General features: G+C 42.1%; 1 protein-coding gene across 6 annotated transcripts in view; it reads left to right on the top strand.

Moving 5' to 3' along the window:
* TBC1D31 (TBC1 domain family member 31) overlaps positions 1–18143 on the top strand; it is a 35547-nt gene extending 17404 nt beyond the window's left edge. For 3 of the 6 annotated variants that reach the window (XM_034763546.1, XM_034763548.1, XM_034763550.1), the window contains 8 exons: positions 915–1067; positions 2018–2153; positions 2493–2585; positions 6689–6829; positions 8225–8419; positions 8852–9002; positions 11993–12124; positions 17804–18143. In XM_034763546.1, the coding sequence (XP_034619437.1) occupies positions 915–1067; positions 2018–2153; positions 2493–2585; positions 6689–6829; positions 8225–8419; positions 8852–9002; positions 11993–12124; positions 17804–17949 (1147 nt within the window). In that variant the 3' untranslated portion in view covers positions 17950–18143. Of the gene's footprint in view, positions 1–914; positions 1068–2017; positions 2154–2492; positions 2586–6688; positions 6830–8224; positions 8420–8651; positions 8754–8851; positions 9003–11992; positions 12125–17803 lie in introns of those variants that run through there. The other 3 variants (XM_034763552.1, XM_034763547.1, XM_034763549.1) reach the window with 3 other exon arrangements.
* Positions 18144–21025: the final 2882 nt, after the last annotated feature.

Below are 21025 nucleotides of genomic sequence, written 5' to 3' on the forward strand. Positions count from 1 at the left end.
AAACTTTAAAATTGGGAGAGGGGGTAGATATCTATTGGATTTACTGGAAAATAGAGCGATGAGGGTTGCCAACTTTCTAATCGCACAAAACGGAACACCTTTGCCCTGCCCCGAGGCCCCACCCCTTCTCTGAGGCCCCCACCCCTCGCTGACTCCATCTCCCTTCCCTCTGTCGCTTGCTCTCTCCCACCCTCACTCACTCATTTTCACGGGGTTGGGGCAGGGGTTGGGATGCGGGTTGGGGTAAGGGCTCTGGGGTGGGGCCAGAAATGAGGGGTTGCGTGGGCGAGTGAAGGCTCTGGCTGGCGGGGGTGGGCTCTGGGGTTGGGCTGGGGATGAGGGGTTTGCGGTGCAGGAGGGGGCTCAGGGCTGGGGCATGGGGTTGGGCTGTGGGAGGGGGTGTGGGCTCTGGGAGGGAGTTTGGGTGTGGGACAGGGCTCAGGGCTGGGGCAGAGGGTTGGGGTGAGGGAGGGGGTGAGGGATGCAGGATCCAGGTAGCGCTTACCTCAGGTGGCTCCCAGGAAGCAGCTGGCATGTCCCTCTGGCTCCTTGGAGGTGTGGCCACACGGCTCTGCATGCTGCCCTCTCCCGCAGGCACTGCCTCTGGAGCTCCCAGTGGCTGCAGTTCCCAGAGCAGAAGCAACGCACGGAGGCCCTGTGGCCGCCTAGGAGCCGGGGAGACATGCCGGCCGGTTCCGGGTAGCCGCGCAGAGCTGGGCATGGAGCCTGCCAGCCGCATGCAAACCAAACTTTTAATGGCCCAGTCATCACTGGGCAATTTGAGCACAGACATAAATTTTATAATAATCTTAATTAATACTTTTCCAATATATGACCAGCAGTTTTTACTACCTGAATAATTTCTTGAAATCTATTTTGGTTTCTATGGTAATATATAAAAATATTTTATGCAGACAATTAGTTCATGAAATAGAAGCTAAAGCAGTACAGCGAAAAGTAGAAGATGAGGCCTGGTATCGGAAGCAAGAGCTGCTTCGTGAGGCTGAAGAACAGAGGAGAAAAATTCTGCTGCAAGAAGAGGAAAAACTGGCAGATCAAAGACAGAGGTATTAGTAGTAGTATGAAGCATGGCTACAGCACCCTGCTATTAAATCTTTTATCACAAGTAGGGACAGAGATGGCCACTATTTTGTTCAAATTGTAATATGCAGAAGCAGTGCAGTCTAGTGGGTAGGGCATTGGACTGGGAATCAGGCAATCGGGATTCTGTTCCTGGCGCTGCCTTTGACCTGCTGTGTGATGTTGGGCAAGTCACATGTCTCCAGTCCCACTTTTTCTCTTCCCAAACAACTTACGTACTTGCCTCTTTAGTCTATCTTTCACTATGTGTTTGTGCAGTGGAGCTTCAATTTCAGTTGTTGCCTTTAGCTGCTACTGTGATAGACGTTATTTATATTAATGAGGGTGCATATTCTCAAATTTCTATTGGCGATAAGAGTTTTTCTTATAAATTAGGACTTGGTAGGTAATTAAAATGCAGAAAGAGTCTATAAACTTTGGGATTATAAACTGTGAGAGAAATTCAAGATCCCCATGAGGGTTTTTTTTGTAAAGGGGGATATTTTTTAGACGCATAAAACATACACAATTTTTTTTTTTTTTTAATTGAGAGTTGCGGACTAAAGGGGTTAAGTGACTTTCCTTATCTGCTAATGAATGAGGAGTACAATTCTGGTCAGGAGGTGGAGTAATATTATTGTGAAATTTTCTCAACAAACTAAAGTGCCCCCTTTTTTTTTTAATTGACACCAATAGTTATAGAATTGATGAGACTTTCGTGGGAAATGGGGAGAGAGTGCCACTCTTTGGATTTAAATCTGTCTTATAACAGTGCAGTTTTCATTTCCAAAACAAAACTATTATGTCAAGAGCGTTAGCAGTTAAAGAGAGTAGTTCATGACAGGTAACGGTTAACTGTTATGGAACATCACACTCTTCAGTGTCAGCCTTCCACCAGTAAAGGTTTATTTATTCCTATATCATTTTTGCTTTGAAGACTAACAGCTGTGAAAAGAGAGTTGAAAGTAAAGGAGCTGCAGTTATTGGATGCTGCAAGAAGGCGTTTCCTGAAACATCAGCAGGATCAGCGTCAAATGGAGCTAAAACGTCTGGATGATGAAATTGCAAGAAAGGTTTGTTTTCCTCATCTAAGCAATATTTCCTCCAATGTTTATTAAGAGAAGTAAATAAGAAAAAATTAATAACTTATGAGTAATGAAACCAATTGTAGCATGTTTTGTGAAACAAGATGTATTTAGCCAAAGTTGGGCAGGTGTCTGATTCATTCATATTTGTATAGTTTAATTTGGCACCTGCTGCTGTCCACACAGTTTACTAAAATTAGCAAAATTTCCTGGGAAAAGCCAGATTGATCCAAATGTTGGCATTGCTGAAAAACGAAGTGAGATGGTGGTAAAGAAAAAACAACTTTTCCATTTTGGGGTTTTTATGTGTATATTTGTTTCCTCTAGGTGTCCATGAGAGAGCGAGAAACAGCTGCTACTGTTCAAGATGTAGAAGTGCGGCAAATGGAACTTGAATCCCAAAGACAGCTTTTTGAACAGGTATATGACAATGAACTATATACAGTCTCTTGTTTTTTTCTATTTATTTTTTGTTAAATTTTAAAATATGTATACAGAAAAAACAAATTATACATAAACTTCTCAAATATATTAACCATTTGCTACCTAACCTTAGCTGTACTTGAAATACTGAATTATAGATTATCTGAATGCTTAAAATATAAATGAAGTATTTGTATTACATAACTTACAAACAAACAACATTTGTTTATAAAAATCCAACTAGTTCAAGTATTGAAACAAGATAAAGAATAGAAGCAAAGTTCAGAGGAGGAGTATAGAGACTGGGGGGGAAGGAAGTGGATAGAGAGGAAGGAGAGGCAAGTGGTGGGCCTCATGCATTTAACGAGATCATTCAGATACTTCTAGGAAATCATCCCATGTTTCTGAGAATTTTTCTTGGGTATTTGTTACCATATACAATTCTTTCCTTGGTAGCCAAGTTTACGATGTCTATGCTCCAGTCTTCAAATGCTGGTCGTTTTTTGGATTTCCATTTTTGTAATACTAATCTTTAGGTAATTGTAAGTGCTCTGCTGAACCAAAGTTTTTTTCAGATGTATTCAGCTTCCAATCAACATACATTAGGTTTAGTTTGTAATACAATTTTATTTGATAGGAAAAAATTAACTGCAATTCAGTTCTTCCCAAAACATACAGGTATAGGAGCATTCTTAGAGCATATGGGTTAAGTGTGCACCTGCTGAATCACAGTGCAACATTTTTTTCACTTATCGCTGCCTGTTTTGAATAGTTGGAGTGGGATCCAATGCATCCTCCATGTGATTTTTCTGCTAGATTAATCTTAAATGGAGGTCCAAGGAACAGTTCAGAGCACTGACTAAAATTTGTTTTCATTGGTTAGGAGAGAATAATTGGCCTAGTTCCTTCTCCCATTTCTTTTTTAGGGAATCTGTGTTTAATTCAAATTTGCAGACCAAGTGTGCATATGATGTTACCATAGGTCTTGGCAATCTGGGTAATATCTGGAGAAATGAAAGCAGTTCAGGTGGGTCATGGGTGGCGCAGGCATCGGGGCCAAACAGATCAGAGATGGCATGTTTAAGTTGGATATATTGTCCCTCCTTCTTAGTCTCTAGATTGAACCTTTCTTTTGATATTGTAAAAGGGAGGAAGGTATCATTTGCATTAAATTGACTGATGGTCAGAATCCCTTTCCTAATCCAGTCTGGCCAAATGATGGGGTTGCGTGCTATACAGATTTTTGTGTTACCCCAGATAGAGGCCCTGGTATGTAGACAGGGGTGATTTTTAAATTTAGTAGACATAATATGCCAGTTATTTTTGGCTGCCATGATAGTTTGGTAATTGCTCTTTAGGGAATTGGTAGTAATCTCAGTGCAGTGCATTGGAAAGGGGTAAAGAAGCAACGAATTCTGCTTCCAGCTGGAGATAGCCCAGTGTTCTACACCACGAGGGAATGAGCCACTGTGCTGCTTGGCTAAGAATTATTGTCTGGTAAAGTTCAAAGCTAGGAAATCGAAAACCACCTGCTTTGACAGGGAGCTGTAATCTATGTAAGAGATTCTGGGTTTGTTACCAATATCCCACAAGAAGGACCTGACCATGGTGTTGATTTTGGTAAAATAAAAGGGAGGAATATGGAATTCAGAATAAAAAGGATCTTGGGAAGAACATTCATTTTGATTGGGGAAAAATAAACAAAGAGAGAGAGCGCCTGCCATCTATTTAAACTGTTTGTTAACTGCATGATTAATGGGGCTAGATTAGCCTTGGCTGTGCTTTTAATTTCCTTAAGGAACAGGTACCAAGATATCTGAGGTTTGTCTGTTGCCATCTAAGGCTTTGTGTACACTGGACTTTTGTCAGTAAAACTGTTGTCATTCAGACAACACCCCTGAACAACAAAAGTTTTACCAACAAAAAGTGCCGGTGTTAACAGCGCTTTGTTGGCGGAAATGCTCTCCTGCCAACAAAGCTGATGCTGCTCGTTGGGGGTGGAAGTTTTTTGTTGGTGGCAGAGCTCTCTTCTACCGACAAACAGCGGGCGGCTACACTGCGCACCTTTTGGCAGTACGGCTGTAGCAGCACAGCTGTGTCGCTAAAAGGTGCATAGTGTAGACATAGCCTAAATGTAACTAGATCCAGTGAGATCTTCATTGCTTCTGACTTATCCCAATTTATCTTGTAGCCAGAGAATTTACCAAAATTATCTATTGTTTGTGGGATATTTGGAAGAAACTTGTTTTGAATGGTTGTTCCTTTGCAGTTCCCAAATTCCATTTGATTGCTTTGGCCAGATTGGGGGGAGGGAGGCGAGAGAGAGAGAGAGGCCTCTTTCTTTAATTAAAAAGTATCAGTGGCACCTCAGGACTGCTTCTTTGTGCCATTTTTTTCCTTCATGTACATACAAATATAACTTGGTTGTTACAAGTTGCATCTGCACACTTGGGTGAAGAGGATTACTGAGGAAAAAGTTACCATCAGTAGAAATGAGTCTAAAAGTAATGCTGTTCCTCTTTGCAACTCCTGTGTTAGTCTACAATATCCTGATGTTTACTGAAGCAATGCAGTGATACTCAGACCTCAGTGGCTCAGGAGCTAAATTAGTGATCAGTATTACCCAAAAGAGCCTCAGTAGTGTGAATTCATTGTTGCATTTACTATAGTGCTATATATTCATATTTAAACAGTATGACCAGGGAAATATTTAGTTATTATATAGATATAATTCTCATAGCAAAATGACTGACCAAGTATTATTTTATCAATTACAGTTGGTTAATAACATAGTAAAAGCATCCTTAATTAAATCACACAGTCTTTTTAATATCATGTGCGGCAAAAAGCCACAGGAGACATATTAAAGAGCCACTTGTGGCTCTCAAGCCTCAGTCAGAGTATAAAATTGTCAATAGCATTATTAAAAAAAAGGGGATGGGTAAATGTTTATGGAAAAAGAGTGTTTTTCTTTCAAAATGTCTTCATTATTACTGTTCATAAAGCAGTTTCTATTCTGTAATCTGCTATAAAAATCAGAAAAGAATTCTACTGGGTTTTAAAATATTTACTGCTTAAAGATAGAAAGTCAGTTTCACGTGACAAGTGGCTTCCCGCCTGTTAAAAAGTGCTGCTGCCAGCGGGTAGCTGTAGAAATGCCAATTTTAGTTACAAAGATTGAGTCAGGTTTTCAAAACCCACCGATGCCCATCTTGAACCCAAGCGAAACACAACTTGCATGCACATAAGTGGACTTCTGAAAAATCTGACCAATTATTTTCAAATGCACCTTCACATCACTTGTATGTGATAAGAAATACTTCTTGTCATATGAAATTTCTAAATCTGTGCTGAGCATAATGGGATTAACTGTCTTTAAGGGTTCACTTATTAAATATACAGTCAACTGCAGTGTGGGTATTGTGGCTACGCAACACAAACCAGTCTAAACCTATTTATACTTAGTATCTGTAAAGTCAGCAGCTTAAGGAATTAGTTTTATAATGATCAGGACCTTCAGGATAAGGGGGTAGTGCTTATTTAACTAACTGATCCATTCTAGAAAAGGGTATTGAGAGTCAGGATTCCTAGCTGTGCTACTGACTTGTATGGCCTTCAGCAAATCATTTAATTTCTCTGTGCCCTAGTTTACTATCGGGATAGTGAGTATGATGATATCTCTGTATCTTGCATTGATGCTGGGAAACTTAATTCAAATTTGAAGTATTTTGAGATCCTTGGATAAAAGGTGCTATAGATGTACAACTTATTTACAATGTGCCTGGTTCATCATGATAGTATTCCAGCTTTACATTGGGGTAATTCCACTGCAGTCCATTGAATGGAGTTATGTCAGCATAAACTGTAGAATCACTGTGGTGATTCAGGTGCAGCGTATATGTTAATATAGAGTGGATAAAGCAATCTGGGGGAGGGAGATACTTATGGTTGGTTATGAAATGCATTAGGGTGGGGTATACCTGATATCCTTGAACATATTCGTTTCTGCACTGAAGTTTTTAATATGAAAAAGCCGTAATTATCTTTAATATATAGTATTAGCTTAATTATTGTATTTTTATGCACACCTGTTTTTACAGCAACTTGTCAAAGATCAAGAGACAGTGACACAGGAAGTAAAAGGAGAGATAGATGCCAGTCGAAGAAGGGCTGATCTTGAAGAACATCTAGTTCAGAGGTTGATAGAAATTGATCGGGATGAGGACCGTAAAGCACAGGTGGTAAGAAAATGGATTTAACTTGTATATTTGGAAGGAATTCCTCTTCCTGCAAACAAGCATGAAAATCTTTCAAAGAAAAGGAATCCTAATATTTCCTGACAACTACACTTACTATATTTTGACCTTATGCAAAGATTCCCACTTTAAGTGCTGTTCAGACAGCTGGAGTATATTGAAGTCCTGCTAGGCATGGCTTGAGTGAAAGCCCTCCTTTGTCTTCCCAGAGACTGGAAGACATATGAGAATTAGCATGACCCTTCTAGTAGATACTGCTGGTTCCCAGTTTATCTTTCTGTCAAGAATGTTGGATCTCATGGCAATAAATATCTGGGTTTTGGTTCTTTGTGGTCACAAGTGATGCTCTCTAAAGACTTGGTGGGAATCAGCAGGCAATTTAACTATAGGCTAGGGGTGGCCAACCGGTGGCTCTGGAGCCACATGCAGCTCTTCAGAAGTTAATATGTGGTTCCTTGTGTAAGCACCGACTCCGGGGCTGGAGCTACAGGTGCCAACTTTCCAATGTGCTGAGGGTGCTCACTGCTCAACCCCTAGCTCTGCCACAGGCCCTGCCCCTACTCCACCCCCTTCCCGCCCCCTCCCCTGAGCCTGACGTGCCCTCGCTCCTCCCCCTTGCGCCCCCCCAATGCCTCTTGCATGCCACGAAACAGCTGATCGGGAGGTGCGGGGAAAGAGGGGGAGGCGCTGGGGGGCGGGGGAAGCTGACGTATTACTATGGCTCTTTGGCAATGTACATTGGTAAATTCTGGCTCCTTCTCAGGCTCAGGTTGGCCACCCCTGCTATAGACATTGACTTCCAAATTACAGTACTCAATAGATGCATCCAGCTTGGCATTACGAGCTTGTTTGGGTTTCCAAGCTCAGAACTCTTAGCAGCACAGTTGAAAGACAGTTGAAGCTTACCCACTGTCCCACTGCTTAGCAACTGTCTCCATAGTTTGTCCAGAAATAATCATATACATCTGTTTTTTTTTTTAATCTGCCTTCAATTTTGTGGGTGCAGTTAACTGTGGGTAGAAATGGTAGTATTTAGGTATCTGATTTAATTGTACTTGCAAATCAAGTAAATATTTAAATGTTAGCAAAATGGCACCCCTAAAATATTAGAGGTTCAGTTAAGCCTTCTTTAAAATAAGCCCCATGTATAAATAAGAAGATAGCAGAGGTGAGAGATAAGCAAAGGGAGAGACTTGTAAAGAAAGAATTTGGAAAGAGCTCTACTGCAGCGATAATTCTCTGGCACCTATTGCTGGTAGAGATCTTTAACAATGGCAGTGAAATAAATTTAAGTTTGAACGAAGAACGTTGTTCTTTATCTGTATTCGGATAGTGTGCTAAAGTTAAAGTAAGTGTATTTGGCTGATCACTTTTTCTTAGCTGGCTGAAGAAAGTTTAGCAAAAGCTGATCAGAAGTGCATCGACACAGACTGGAGAATCCAAGCCTTGTATAAACAAAGATGTGATGATCTGGACCGCGAGGCACATTATGAAGAGATAGCTAAACTTCTTCATGACAACAGAGTAAAAGAAGCAGAGTTGCTGAAAGCAATGAAGGAAGAGGAGGATAAAAGGGTAAGCATCTCTTTGCATTTTTGGAGAGACAATGTGCAAAAGAGAAAAAGTGTGTGGCTGTGGCATGGTGCAGAATGAAAAGTCAAACGGTTTTTACCAAAAAAGTGTCCCCCCAAATTTGTTTTTACCCTAATGTCTTTTCCCTGATTTTGCTGATCAACTAACAGTGTATAGCTAGACTCAACGTTTTTCCTAGTCTAGACCCAGAATAATATCTTTTACCTCCCTTTAGCTGCTTCAAGAGGACCCTGGTGGGCATCAGCAAAAGCTCTTCTCAAAAGTAGAAAACATTAACTCAGTGTCTTACAGCACTTTTTTGTGTTAATTAATGATGGTATGTAATTTTAAATCATTCAAATGGCTTTCTGTGAAGCTTGCTTTTTGCACATTGCACTTGTATTGAAAATGTACTGAAATGAGTCTGTTGTATAGTGGGAAGAAGTTACAGAGAAACGAGCTCAACTGGAAGCAGAGCAACTAGCTGTAGCTGCGTTGGACGCACGGAGGAAGCAGTTCTTAGATGATGAAATGAACGACGCAATAGAACTGGCTGAAAAGCTACAAAGTGAAGATGGCTATTTTGGTGAGCATACAATCTAGTACTTCCATCTACAGTGTACATGACATGGATATTACAATAACTCATCTATGTAAATATTTTTACCAGTATCCTAAAAATGTAGGACTGGAAGGGACCTTGATAGGTCAGCTAGTCCAGTCCCCTGCATTGAGGCAGGACTAAGTATTATCTAGACCATCCCTCCAATGATGGAGATCCCACAACCTCCCTTAGGTAATTTGTCCCAGTGCTTAACTACCCTTATAGTTAGGAAGTTTCTCCTAATGTCCAACCTAAATCTCCTTTGCTGGAATTTAAGCCCATTACTTCTTGTCCTGTCCTCTGTGATGAGCCGAACAATTTATCCTCCTCCTCCTCCTCTATATAACAACCTTTTATGTACTTGAAGACTGTTATCATCTCCCCCCTCAGTCTTCTCCAGATTAAAAAAAACCCAATTGTTTCAATCTTTCCTTGTAGGTCATGTTTTCTAGACCTTTAATTGTTTTTGCTACTCTCCTCTGGACTTTCTCCAGTTTGTCCACATCTTTCCCGAAGTGTGGTGCCCATAACTGGACACAGCACTCCAGTTGAGGCCTTATCAGTACTGAGTAAAATGGAGGAATTTCTTCTCATGTCTTGCTTACAACACTCCTAATATATCCCAGAATGATATCCACTCTTTTTGCAACAGTATTATATTGTTGATTCATATTTAGCTTGTGATCAACTGTAACTCCCAGATCCTTTTCTCCAGTACTCCTTCTTAGGCAGTCATTTCCCATTTTGTATTTGTGCAGTTGATTATTCCTTGCTAAGTGTAGTGCTCTGTATTTGTCCTTATTGAATTTAATCCTGTTTATTTCAAACCATTTCACCAGTTTGTCAAGATCATTTTGAATTCTAGTACATGCCAGATATCCATCCATAAGTCTGACAAATACGGCCAAACTTTTAAAAGAACCTCTATTTGGTCTCTTCCATCGATTGCAAACACAAATAACATTTAGAAGCTTCTAAATGTATGTACATACACCTAACTACATACACTTCTGTATGTAGTTAAGAATCTAAATTTTGCAATGGGCACCCACAATTGATTTCCACCCACAAAACTGAAGACCATTAAAAAATATATCAGCCCCTACTTTATATTGTTTTAAAATGTTCGTTGGATTTGTAAATAAACTGAATGAGAGGGGGTAGTGTTCTTTAAATTTTCATTGAACCAGAAGCTTTAAATTAACTACTAATCATCTACTGTACTGGGAGATGGTGACAGTGGTGGTTTCCCACGATATAACAAAATATTTTACATAAATATACAATAAGTTTCTCTGCAGATTTTACTTCTTCCATTCCAGCACCAGGTTGTTTTCAGACAGAAGAACCAGCACTGTTCCCTTCTCACACCATTAATACAGTTTCAGTTTAATTCTTGACTTTGCCATCTCCTCTAACTGCTCATTGCAAGTGGACAGGGATAGATCTTACTGCATATAGAGTGCAGACTTTGTAGTATAGTCTGTATGTAGTTAGAGAATACAAAACATAATACCAAATTGCTCATTTTGCATTTATTCCTATCGCCACTGGGGTGTGTGTGTACAAATGTCTTTCCTTTGCCACTGGGATTGTAAACTCCTAGAAATTGGAGTTGGAAAATATCTGTTAAATCATCTAATCCTAAATCAGGGGTTCCCAAACTTGTTTCGCGGCTTGTTCAGAGTAAGCCCCTGGCAGGCCGTGAGATGCTTTGTTTACCTGAGCATCCGCAGGTACGGCCGCTCACAGCTCCCAGTGCAGCAGTTCGCCGTTCCTGGCCAGTGGGAGCTACGGGAAACGGCGTGGGCCCCACCGCTTCCTGCAGGTCCCATTGGCCAGGAACAGCAAACCGTGGCCACTCAGAGCTGCGAGCGGCCATACCTGCGGACGCTCAGGTAAACAAAGCGTCTCACGGCCCGCCAGGGGCTTACCCTGAACAAGCCGCGAACTAAGTTTGGGAACCCCTGTAAATCAAAGCAGGATTGTTCCCTATGGTGTATTTACACATCCAACTCTTTGCTTAGCAAGATGAAGCTGAAAAGCTTAAAAAAACCCTGTACTATACCTTAGAGGTGCTCTAAAATTAAGTGGTATGATAGAGCACTGTTTAAATAAATATCTCCAGAAATTTTTGTAAAATGTTTTTTCTTCCTCTGCTGTTCAAAAAACTCTTGAGAGAGAAACACCAACAAAATGATCAGGCCCCACCCCTTATTACCACACACACACTCTTGCACAAAGTTTGTCCAACTGAGGTCACAAGGGTGGCTTGCTGGAAGTGCGTAATTCACATAATGTGAACGAAATTTCAGTTGTCTTAGTCTTCTTACTCAAGGTGCCACCCACTAAGACTACAAGTCCCAGTATGCAATATTCTACCTGTATCTTAATGGCCCATTTGTCATTAGCTGAGTCACTCATATTTTAAAAAATATTGCATTGTGGGACCTACAGTTTCTGAAAATCACAATTTAGTAGAATTGCGTGGTCTTGGCCCCACAGACTGACACTTTTTGTTATAAATTTTCCAATCCCTACTTAATTGGAGCTGCCTGCACACTAAATCTAAGTCCATATCTTCACAGTGAGTTACTACATGGCAAGCCAGGTGCAAATCTACAGCGTGCCACCTTGCCATGCAGCAATATCCCATGCAAACACTGCTACAGCCCAGTGAAAGTCCCAGAGTGCAGTTTAGCATACCATGCTCTCTAGTAGTATGCTATGCTTCACACCAGGACTCTTGCTGCACTGTTGCAGTGTTCACATGGGACATTACAGAGTGCCACCTTGCTACACAGTAGATTTGCACCCTAGCTTGCCATGCAGTAATTCAATGTGAAGACATAGTCATAGATTTAGTGTGCAGGCAGCTCCAATTAAGTAGGGACTGGAAAATGTGGCTTGTAATAAACATTAGCTATTAAATTCTTACAGTTTACAAAGAAACTTCTCTCCATTTCCCACAGAGAGATTGCGTGATTTAAAGACTGGGTGTGTACAGCAAGATTTAAAATTCCAGCAGGTGCTGAGGGAAGCCCAACCCAAGTCAGGATATGTCTGTCTAAATGATTTATCTACAGCAGAGTCCTCAGCACACTGTAAGTTGCTAAACTTTGGAATAGTCTTTCTCTCACTTCTAATTTTGGAAGTATTACCCGGCACCAAGGTGGGGGAATCAGTCTTTGGTAAATGTGCAGATTGATTTTTAATTGATTTCACACCTGAAAAATCCCTTTAAAAAACAGTAATTGTGAAGGCAGTAGGCAACTCAGCTCTGCCGGATTATGAGAGATGCCTCTCGTGTTAGACCCAACTGTATCTTCATCCCATATTTGTATAGAAGTTGCATTTGTATCTATGGCTTAAACACCGTTACATAGCCCTCTGTGGCTTTTCAGAGTGGAGAAAATGTAGAATTACCTGTCATTCAAATCATCTGGAGAGGACTCATTTTTTGTGGCCAATAATTATCTAATCTAATTATCTCTAATTATCTCTTCTGGGCTGTCTCTGCTTCTACAGCCAATGAAAATGCTTGTTAAAAGCTATTCTTTAGTTGTACATCTTATTGGTGAAATCCTCCTGCACCACAGGAAACCTTAATACCTTTGAAACTTTAATAGCACTTTAGCTTCTCCATTTGCCACAAAGTACAGTACAGTAATGATACATTTTGCAAAGGACCTAAAAGAACCCCTAGGAAGTAGGAGTTGCTCTCCACTTGCAGTATTTAGAGCTATCTCCTGAGTAATCAAGGGACTGAATGAAGGAATAAAAGTGCAGTAATTGTCTTGTTATATATTTAAGACTTAGCCCTGCAGTATTATTCTCCAATAAGAAATAACTTTGTACTACTTTAGTCATGAAAAAACTGAATCCCATACAGGTCAGACTAGATTGGGGTGGGCAAACTACGGCTCTCAGGCCAGATCTGGCTCGTCAGGGCTTTGGATCCGGTGTGTGGGATTGCCAGCCCCGTGGCACCGCAGGCCCTGCGCCGCTCCTGGAAGCGGCCGGCACCATGTCCCTGCAGCCCTTGGGGGTGGGGGGCAGAGGGCTCTGCACGCTGCCCTCGTCTGCAGGCACCGCCCCCTGCAGCTCCCATTGGCTGGGAATGCAGGCGAGGGCAGCGCGTGGAGCCTCCGGCCCCCCACCCCCAGGGGCTGAAGGGATGTGGCGCTGGCCACTTCAGGGAGCGGCATGGAGCCAGGGCAGGCTGGCAGCCTGCCTGAGCCCCGCTGCACGCCACTGCCACCCTGGAGCCGCTCCAGATCCTTTATGAAGGATCCAATTTCATTGCAACAGAAGACTGACAGTTCTGTAAGATTTCCTGTGAGAGTCTGCATATTACACTGATGCAATAAAGATTCTTTGGAAACCAGGCTCCATGATAAATTATAAATAATAATACTAGAGCAACTGTCCACTTCAAAGCACTTTTACAAACAATCCTCAAAGGACTCCAATAAAGTAGGTACACCGCTACCTCGATATAACGTGACCCGATATAACACGAATTTGGATATAACGTGGTAAAGCAGTGCTCCAGGGGGGCGGGGCTGCGCACTCCGGTGGATCAAAGCAAGTTCAATATAACGCGGTTTCACCTATAATGCGGTAAGATTTTTTGGCTCCTGAGGACAGCGTTATATCGAGGTAGAGGTGTATTATTCACTCTTTATAAATGAGGAGACTGAGGCAGAGGTGTTAAGCAATTTATCACAGAGTGAGTATGTGTCAGAGACAAGATTAGAACTCAGGAGTTCATCACACAGTTACAAAGAATTTAAAAATAAAGTATGGCCAAACCACACTTAAATAACTCATCTGAGCATCCAAAGAAGCTTTACAAACATTAAAATCAATCCTCAACATCATTATTAAGTAGGTATGAATTTTTACAGTAGAGCTTTACTAATGTGTACTCCTTTTTGGGAGAACACTGGAAATGACTGAATTTTACCAGCTAGTAAGTGAGCAAACAAAAAAGCACATCACAAAATGTATTTTGGTAATTTGACGCATGTTTGGTTTTAATTAGTAATACTTCACATTATAGTAATTTATATAAATTACTAAGAAAATCTTATTTAGCCTTTGCACTGCACTTTACTATAATATTTTTTTACAATTTGGAAGCTGTAATCTGAAACCTCACTACAGCTTCCTACTATTAAAGCTTTGCTCAGTACACTTTTTATCATGTGAATTATGGGCATAGGTGCCGACTTCTGCTGGCACCAGTGGGTGCTCGACCCCCGCTCTGCCCCTGGCCTTGCCCTGACTCCACCCCTTCCCCGCCCCCATTCCAACCCCTTCCCCAAAGTCCCCACCCCAACTCCGCCCCCTCCCTGCCCCATTTCAACCCCTTCCCCAAATCCCCGCCCCGACCCCACCTCCTCCCCTGAGCATGTCACATTCCCGCTCCTCCCCCCTCCCTCCCAGAGCTTGTTATGCCACCAAACAGCTGTTTTGCGGCGGCAAGCGCTGGGAGGAGGAGTGGGGATGCGGCACACTCAGGGGAGGAGGCGGAGGTGAGATGGGGAGGGGAGCTTGGCTGCACCCCCAATTTTTCCCCATGGGTGCTCCAGCCCCGGAGCACCCACAGAGTCGGTGCCTATGATTATGGGGTATAGAGATCATCAGTACACTGGGAATTAAATACCCATCTTACAGCTGCGCCCTATGTGCAAGTGAATAAGCATTTGTGGATGAGGGGTAGGTTTTAATTTACTGAAGGTCAACAAAGCAAATCTCTGCCAGAGCCCAGAGATATCAGGGCTGCTAGACCACTGCTCTAACTACCAGAATACTCTATAAGCGATTTGACATAATTCCATTCAAGAAAAACAAACAGGATTCTGGAAATACAGTCAAAATGTTTAAGACAAATATTCTGTGGCAGAAAAGTTAAATGAAAGACTTGGTCTGGGCACACTTTTGGGCTTGGCAGGACAATATTTATGGACCAGTTCTATTTGTGCTACAACTAGCTAATTTCATATGTTCTCAGATTAGGTCATCTTTAGCTCTCCTTCCTCCAATCGGTGTAGTCAGTATCAGTCCTTGTTTCAGTTAATTGTTTTCTGTCTCTCACTGGTATGAATGAATGGCACTTATGATGTGATCAAGTATAACTCACTTCATGTGTCATCCTAAACATAGAAATTAACCACTATTCTGTCTAGAAAGATTAATGACAACCCTGCAACCAGCTGTTGGGTGATCAAAGCATACTGTATTGCTGCTGTTTAAGAAGACAGTGAAACACTGTTTCCATAAATACTATAACCAGAAGCAATGAAACTGTAGAGCAGTCTGTATAAAACACAGTATGCTTTCTAATATGCATTTTACAACCTTCCATGAAAAAAATAAATTGACAAAAAGAATTCATAAAACTCCTATTCCGGCTATAATTCACATACTTGTAATGTGCTTTTGGCATCCCGCATTTGTATAAGCCATTGTCAGCCTTAAACATGAATTTCACAACTTTCCATCCATTTCCTCGCTGATTGTTCTATTACAACGACCCTCCACCATATTAACTTTGTTAAGGTTATCTGCATCTCCACACCTGTGACCAAAGTACATAAGCTTGCATCTATTGATTTCTGACATCAGGGTCTACTTCTCGCCAATAATTTGTGCCATAATCCCTCTACTATGTTATATTTTAATACAATTACTAATGCAGCAGTTAATCTACTGATGTTAAAGTGCATTGAGACTTGTTACCACACAAGTGGCATTAACAAACCTTGTCAAGAATTTTATCATCACCACCATTGGAACCCAACTGCCCTCCGCCCTACATTTTCACACACAGGTATTGTTTATGGCAGCATAAAACACTTACTGAAATGTTGATTGTATGTCCCTACTGTCTCTCAGAATAATATCCTTTAAATCACTGCTCTGCAGATTTATTTTGAAAGCAGAACCACCAGTTCAGGATGATGAAACCAATCAATCCCTTCAGTCGTCATTTTTTTCTTTAAAATGTATGCTCAATTAGCTTTCACTTAAAACAGATTGTTCGGTATTTCCTTTTTCTTACATGTTTTGATAAGCAGTGAAATAGTTAACAGTGATGTCATTTACAGTATTATCATTGGCACCTGATTTAACACCCACTGAAATGAATGGGATGGTTCACATATCAGAGCTGTTTGAGGCTGTTTCCAAACTCACTCAGACATTGCTGCACAGGTTACACTAAGGGCATGTTTTCAAGGTTCTCTTTGCAACCATAACAGCTAGAAACTTGCATGAGAATGTAATAGAAAATGAGAAAAGGAAAAGAAGAGATTCTGTAAAATAACTGAATCCGCAAATCATGAGGTTGATGGATTTCCACTCCATTCGGCTAAATGCAGTGCCTTGCATAATAACTGAGTTGCCTGTCTACCCCACTTTTTGGCTAGTTCTTTACATCCCTTAGGGAAAACCAACACCAGGAAACACGGTTAAGTATAAAAAAGTCACTTGTTTTTTTCAGGTCTTATATTAGTAATTGTAAACCTATTTTCACACACATTTTTACAAATAGCATGTATTTCATATATGCATATACTAAACATGAACAAGAAAACACATTGTGAAATCCAGTTAAGACAGACTGGATATCTTTTTTTCCTTTTTTTCCCTCTCTTTCTCTCTCTATCAAATGAACACTACTCAACCAGTCACCAAAGTCAACCCTAATTCCTTTTGTTTGATGACAATGTTCTTGTGGAATTAATCTTTATTTCCTAGGACTTGTAGATTCAAATTTAGCATAATTTCCCCTTTTGAAAATGGTATGTGTTAACAATTGTTAACATTTTGTTTTTCCCTCTATCATTTATGCATCACGGACCTTAAAATCTAATCTCCCCCCTGAAATCTAGTCTCACCTGTGAAATCTGGCTAGTGTCGGGGAGAAGCAGGGCTGGGGGCTCATCTTGTGCTAGTCTGTAGATCAGGGGTGGGCAAATTACGGCCCACAGGCCGGATCTGGCCTGTCAGGGCTTTGGATCCGGCCCGCGGGATTGCCACCCGTGACGCCGCGGGCCCCACGCCACTGCCAGAAGCAGCCGGCAGCACATCCCTGGAGCCCCTGGGGGAGGGGAGGCAGAGGGCTCCACACACTTCCCTCACCTGCGGGTACCTCCCCCGAAGCTCCCATTGGCCGCGATTCCAATGGCCAATGGGAGCTGTGGGGGGTGGTGCCTGCAGGCGAGGACAGCATGCGGAGCCCTTTGCCCCTCTCCCCTTCCTCCGCCCCCCCTCCCCCCCCCCCAGGGCTGCAGGAACATGGTGCAGTGCCAGGACAGGCAGCCTGAGCCCTGCTGCGTACCGCTGCCAACCCGGAGCCCAACCTGAACCCCTCCTGCACCCCAACCCCCTGCCCTGAGCTCCCTGCCTGCACCCCAACCCCTTGCTGCACCTCGCACCCCTCCTGCACCCTAACCCCTTGCCCTGAGCCGCACTCCGCACCCCTCCCTGCACCCCTGCCCTGAGCCCCCTCCCACACCGCACCCCCTCCTGCATCCCAACCCCCTGCCTTGAGCCCCCTCCCGCACTCCCTCCCACATCCCAACCCCCTGCCCCAGCCCTACATTCAGGGCCCTGCATGCAATTTCCCTACCCAGATGTGGTCCTTGGGCCAAAAAGTTTGCCCACCCCTGGACTAGATGATCATGATGGTCCCTTCTGACCTTAAAGTCTATGAGTCTGAATCTTTTTAGTGGTTCGTTGCAATATTAATTCTGAGCCTTTTTCATTTCTAGTTTCTTTAGATAGAAGACGAGAAGACCTGGAATGCAGAGAACGGGAACTGATGGCAGAAGTCAGAGAGCTCAGGCAAAAACTTACTTCAAAGGCCCGAGCTGCATATCCACTACCTCATTTTCCAGACACAAAGTGGACCGCTTAAGAAAACACACTTCATACTTTAGCTGTACCTTATTAATCACTGGAATTCTAAATAGTTATGTTGTGATCAAAGAGATTGATTTTTAGATTATTTATTATAAATACTTTTGGAAATAATACTTTTGTATATAAAAATAAAATACTAACTAGAAATGTTATAGTTGCTCACTTCTGTTTGTTCTGTCCATAATGACACTTCATTCTTGATTTTTTTTTTTTTTTTTTAAATAAACATACTTTTTTTTTTTTATTGCTGTACTACTGAACAATCAATATTTGAGTACAAGGCATATTCTGATTACACCAATTCCCTGAAAAATCAAAGCACTGTTAAAATGATTTATTTGTCAGTAGTATTAATGGGAGTCTCTTTTGTGATCATTTTAATGTTTTCCATCTGTCTATTATCTGGTACAGTCAACCTGTGGAACTCATTGCTGGGAGAAGTTGTGAAGGCCAAAAGTATAACTGAGTTAAAAAAAGAATTAGGTAAATTCATGGTGAATCGGTCCATCAATGGCTATTAGCCAAGAAAGTCAGGGATGCAATCCTATGCTCTAGATGTCCCTAAGCCTCTCACTGACAGAAGCAGAGACTGGTTGACAGCTCACTCAATAGATTGCCCTGTTTTGTTCATTCCCTCTAAGCATCTGGTACCAGCCACTGTTGGAAGACAGGATACTGAGGTAGATGGACCATTGGTCTAATCCAGTATAGTATTAGGGTTCGGACTTCATAGACAAATCTCCACAGGAGTCAAGAGAAGGAATTAAGATCCTTAATTGCAGAGGGTCAGTTAGCAGCTCAGACTTCCTTACAGGCAGTGATTGATATGTTGGATATTGTGAAGAGATCAAGGGCAACAGCGATCACAATGATAGGCATTGTGGTTGCAATTCTTGGGGATCCCCAAAGACATGAACTACAGACAATCTCCCTTTTGAGGATTGTAATCTCTTCATCAGCAAGGCAGCTGCTGCATTACACACTTTAAAGGATTCTTGAGCTGATGTCCCTGGGTGTATGCACACCACAAAGAAACAGGTTAAATAAGCCTATTCCAGATAGAAAAAGGCTGAAAGAGTCAATCTTCCATGCTACAGTTGATTGGAACCTCCTAGGAAGAAACAAACATTGCATAGAAAAAGATCTCCTGCTGCTGCTTCATCAGAAATGGTGCGGCAGATTCCTCCCTTGAGGTAGCCAGTTTGACAGTTTAGATGAGAGTTGCTTAAAACCATACGCAAAGGATTTGTAGTCCTTCCCTACTGAAATGGGAAACACTCATTTTATTGACAGGATGCTTAGGGAATGTCCCCTCAGATTGTTGGAGCCTGGAAATCATCCAGGTTGAATATTCAGTCCAGTTTCAGGCCCCCCTATTTCCCATTTACTCTCACTTCTCCTTTTCAGGGTTCCCTCTCACAAGAAATGACTATAACAGGAGATAGATGTGCAATCTGGGTACAATCTGGACTGGTGAACAGCTGTTTCCCCTCAATTCTCGAGCCTGGGGGCCTTTTACACTGCTTTGCTGTAAGAGCATCCACTCCTGATCTGCTCTCACATAGCCTCCAGCATGTAAATTGCTCCCAGCTATATTGTATGAGTGCTATGGCCAGCCACTCTTGAATTACACTGCAGAGCAACACCAGCAAATCCCCAGTCCCAGCCTTTACCCCAGAAACGTGCGTCTGGTAGTGCCCAGCCCTCTCCTGGATAACACAAGCTCATATAAAGTCTGTCATTTTATTAATAGAAAATGATATGCACAAATCCTGTTATCTCAAATGGACTTTCCCAAACACTTCAATCCAAGCACACTGGTTTAGATTAAACAATTAAAAAATACTTTATTAACTACAGAAAGATAGATGTCAAGTGGTTACAAGTAATGAGGAATAAAACTCAGAATTTAATTGTTTTCCTTCTTATTTCTTTGTAACCAATACCTAATTTAACAAGGTAAGGGAGTTCAAAGCAAAAGTTTCTCTCACCACATGTTTCAGCAGTATTACTGGCTGAATTCCTTTCCACCAGGATCCCTCCCTCAGGCCAAAGCTGTTTCTTTGTTCCTTAGCTGTTGTGGGTAAAGAGAAAGGGAGGAGTAACGGGGCATCTGTTTCCCATTCTAAAACCTTTTTCTCTTGAGAATCATCTCCAGCTAGGATTCAGGAGACAAAAAGTCTGTGGGGATGGGAACCTGGACCTGTTTCTTTGCCAATATGTAAATTTCTCACTCACCTGTTTTCCTGCCAAAAAATGGCTGCTAAAACAGATGATAGTCCATTTGATTTTGTTGACACCTGGCTGAGGTGTTGGCTAGCAATCAAGCTAGCATGCTAAAAATAACTTGTCACATCAGCACCAGGATTGGGAGGGGTTGGCTGTCCAGAATATGTAGCCATCCATGACACTGGGCATGTTCACAGGGCAACTAGCCGCCCTTGCCACCCTGGATGGACTCTATTTTGTAGCGCACAAGCTCAATCAGAGCTTGCATGGGTGACTCCTCGTGCAGGCAATCGCACCCCCTGCTCAAAGTACAGGTATACTATACCTTTGATCCAAGGCACCAGAGTGCAGCTGCCAACAGACAACACACAGTGATGTCCTAAGTGAATAGGCAAAGAGAAACACTGTCCACCCCATCAGGCAGCAATCTGCGTGTGGTGTTGGTGCATCTGTTACCAGCCTGACAGCTGTGCACCTACCAGACTACAGAACACTAACAAATCACCTGACAGGAAGTTTTCAGAAGCACACAAATGGATTATAAAAGCCTTCCATTCAGACAGTTTTTCAAAGGTGGGGTCAGCTTCACATGGTATTATTTGCTACAGAAATAAACCAAAGTTGTCCCTCATGCTCCAGGGAGACCCAAGTCCCGGATCTCTCTGACACATTTGTCACTCCTCGACCTCCCGCCCAGGTTTGATGTATGCAAAACCAACCAGGAATTTGGTAGGAAGGGCCAAATAGCTATTTTTTTTCAGCATCAAATGCCTTTATTAATGCTGGGATCAGCTTTTTATTCTGTGTTGGTGGGCCTACAATAGTGGGATCCTGGTTCGTAT

Source organism: Trachemys scripta, chromosome 2, assembly GCF_013100865.1.
Source record: "Trachemys scripta elegans isolate TJP31775 chromosome 2, CAS_Tse_1.0, whole genome shotgun sequence".
Classification (NCBI taxonomy): Eukaryota; Metazoa; Chordata; order Testudines; family Emydidae; genus Trachemys; species Trachemys scripta.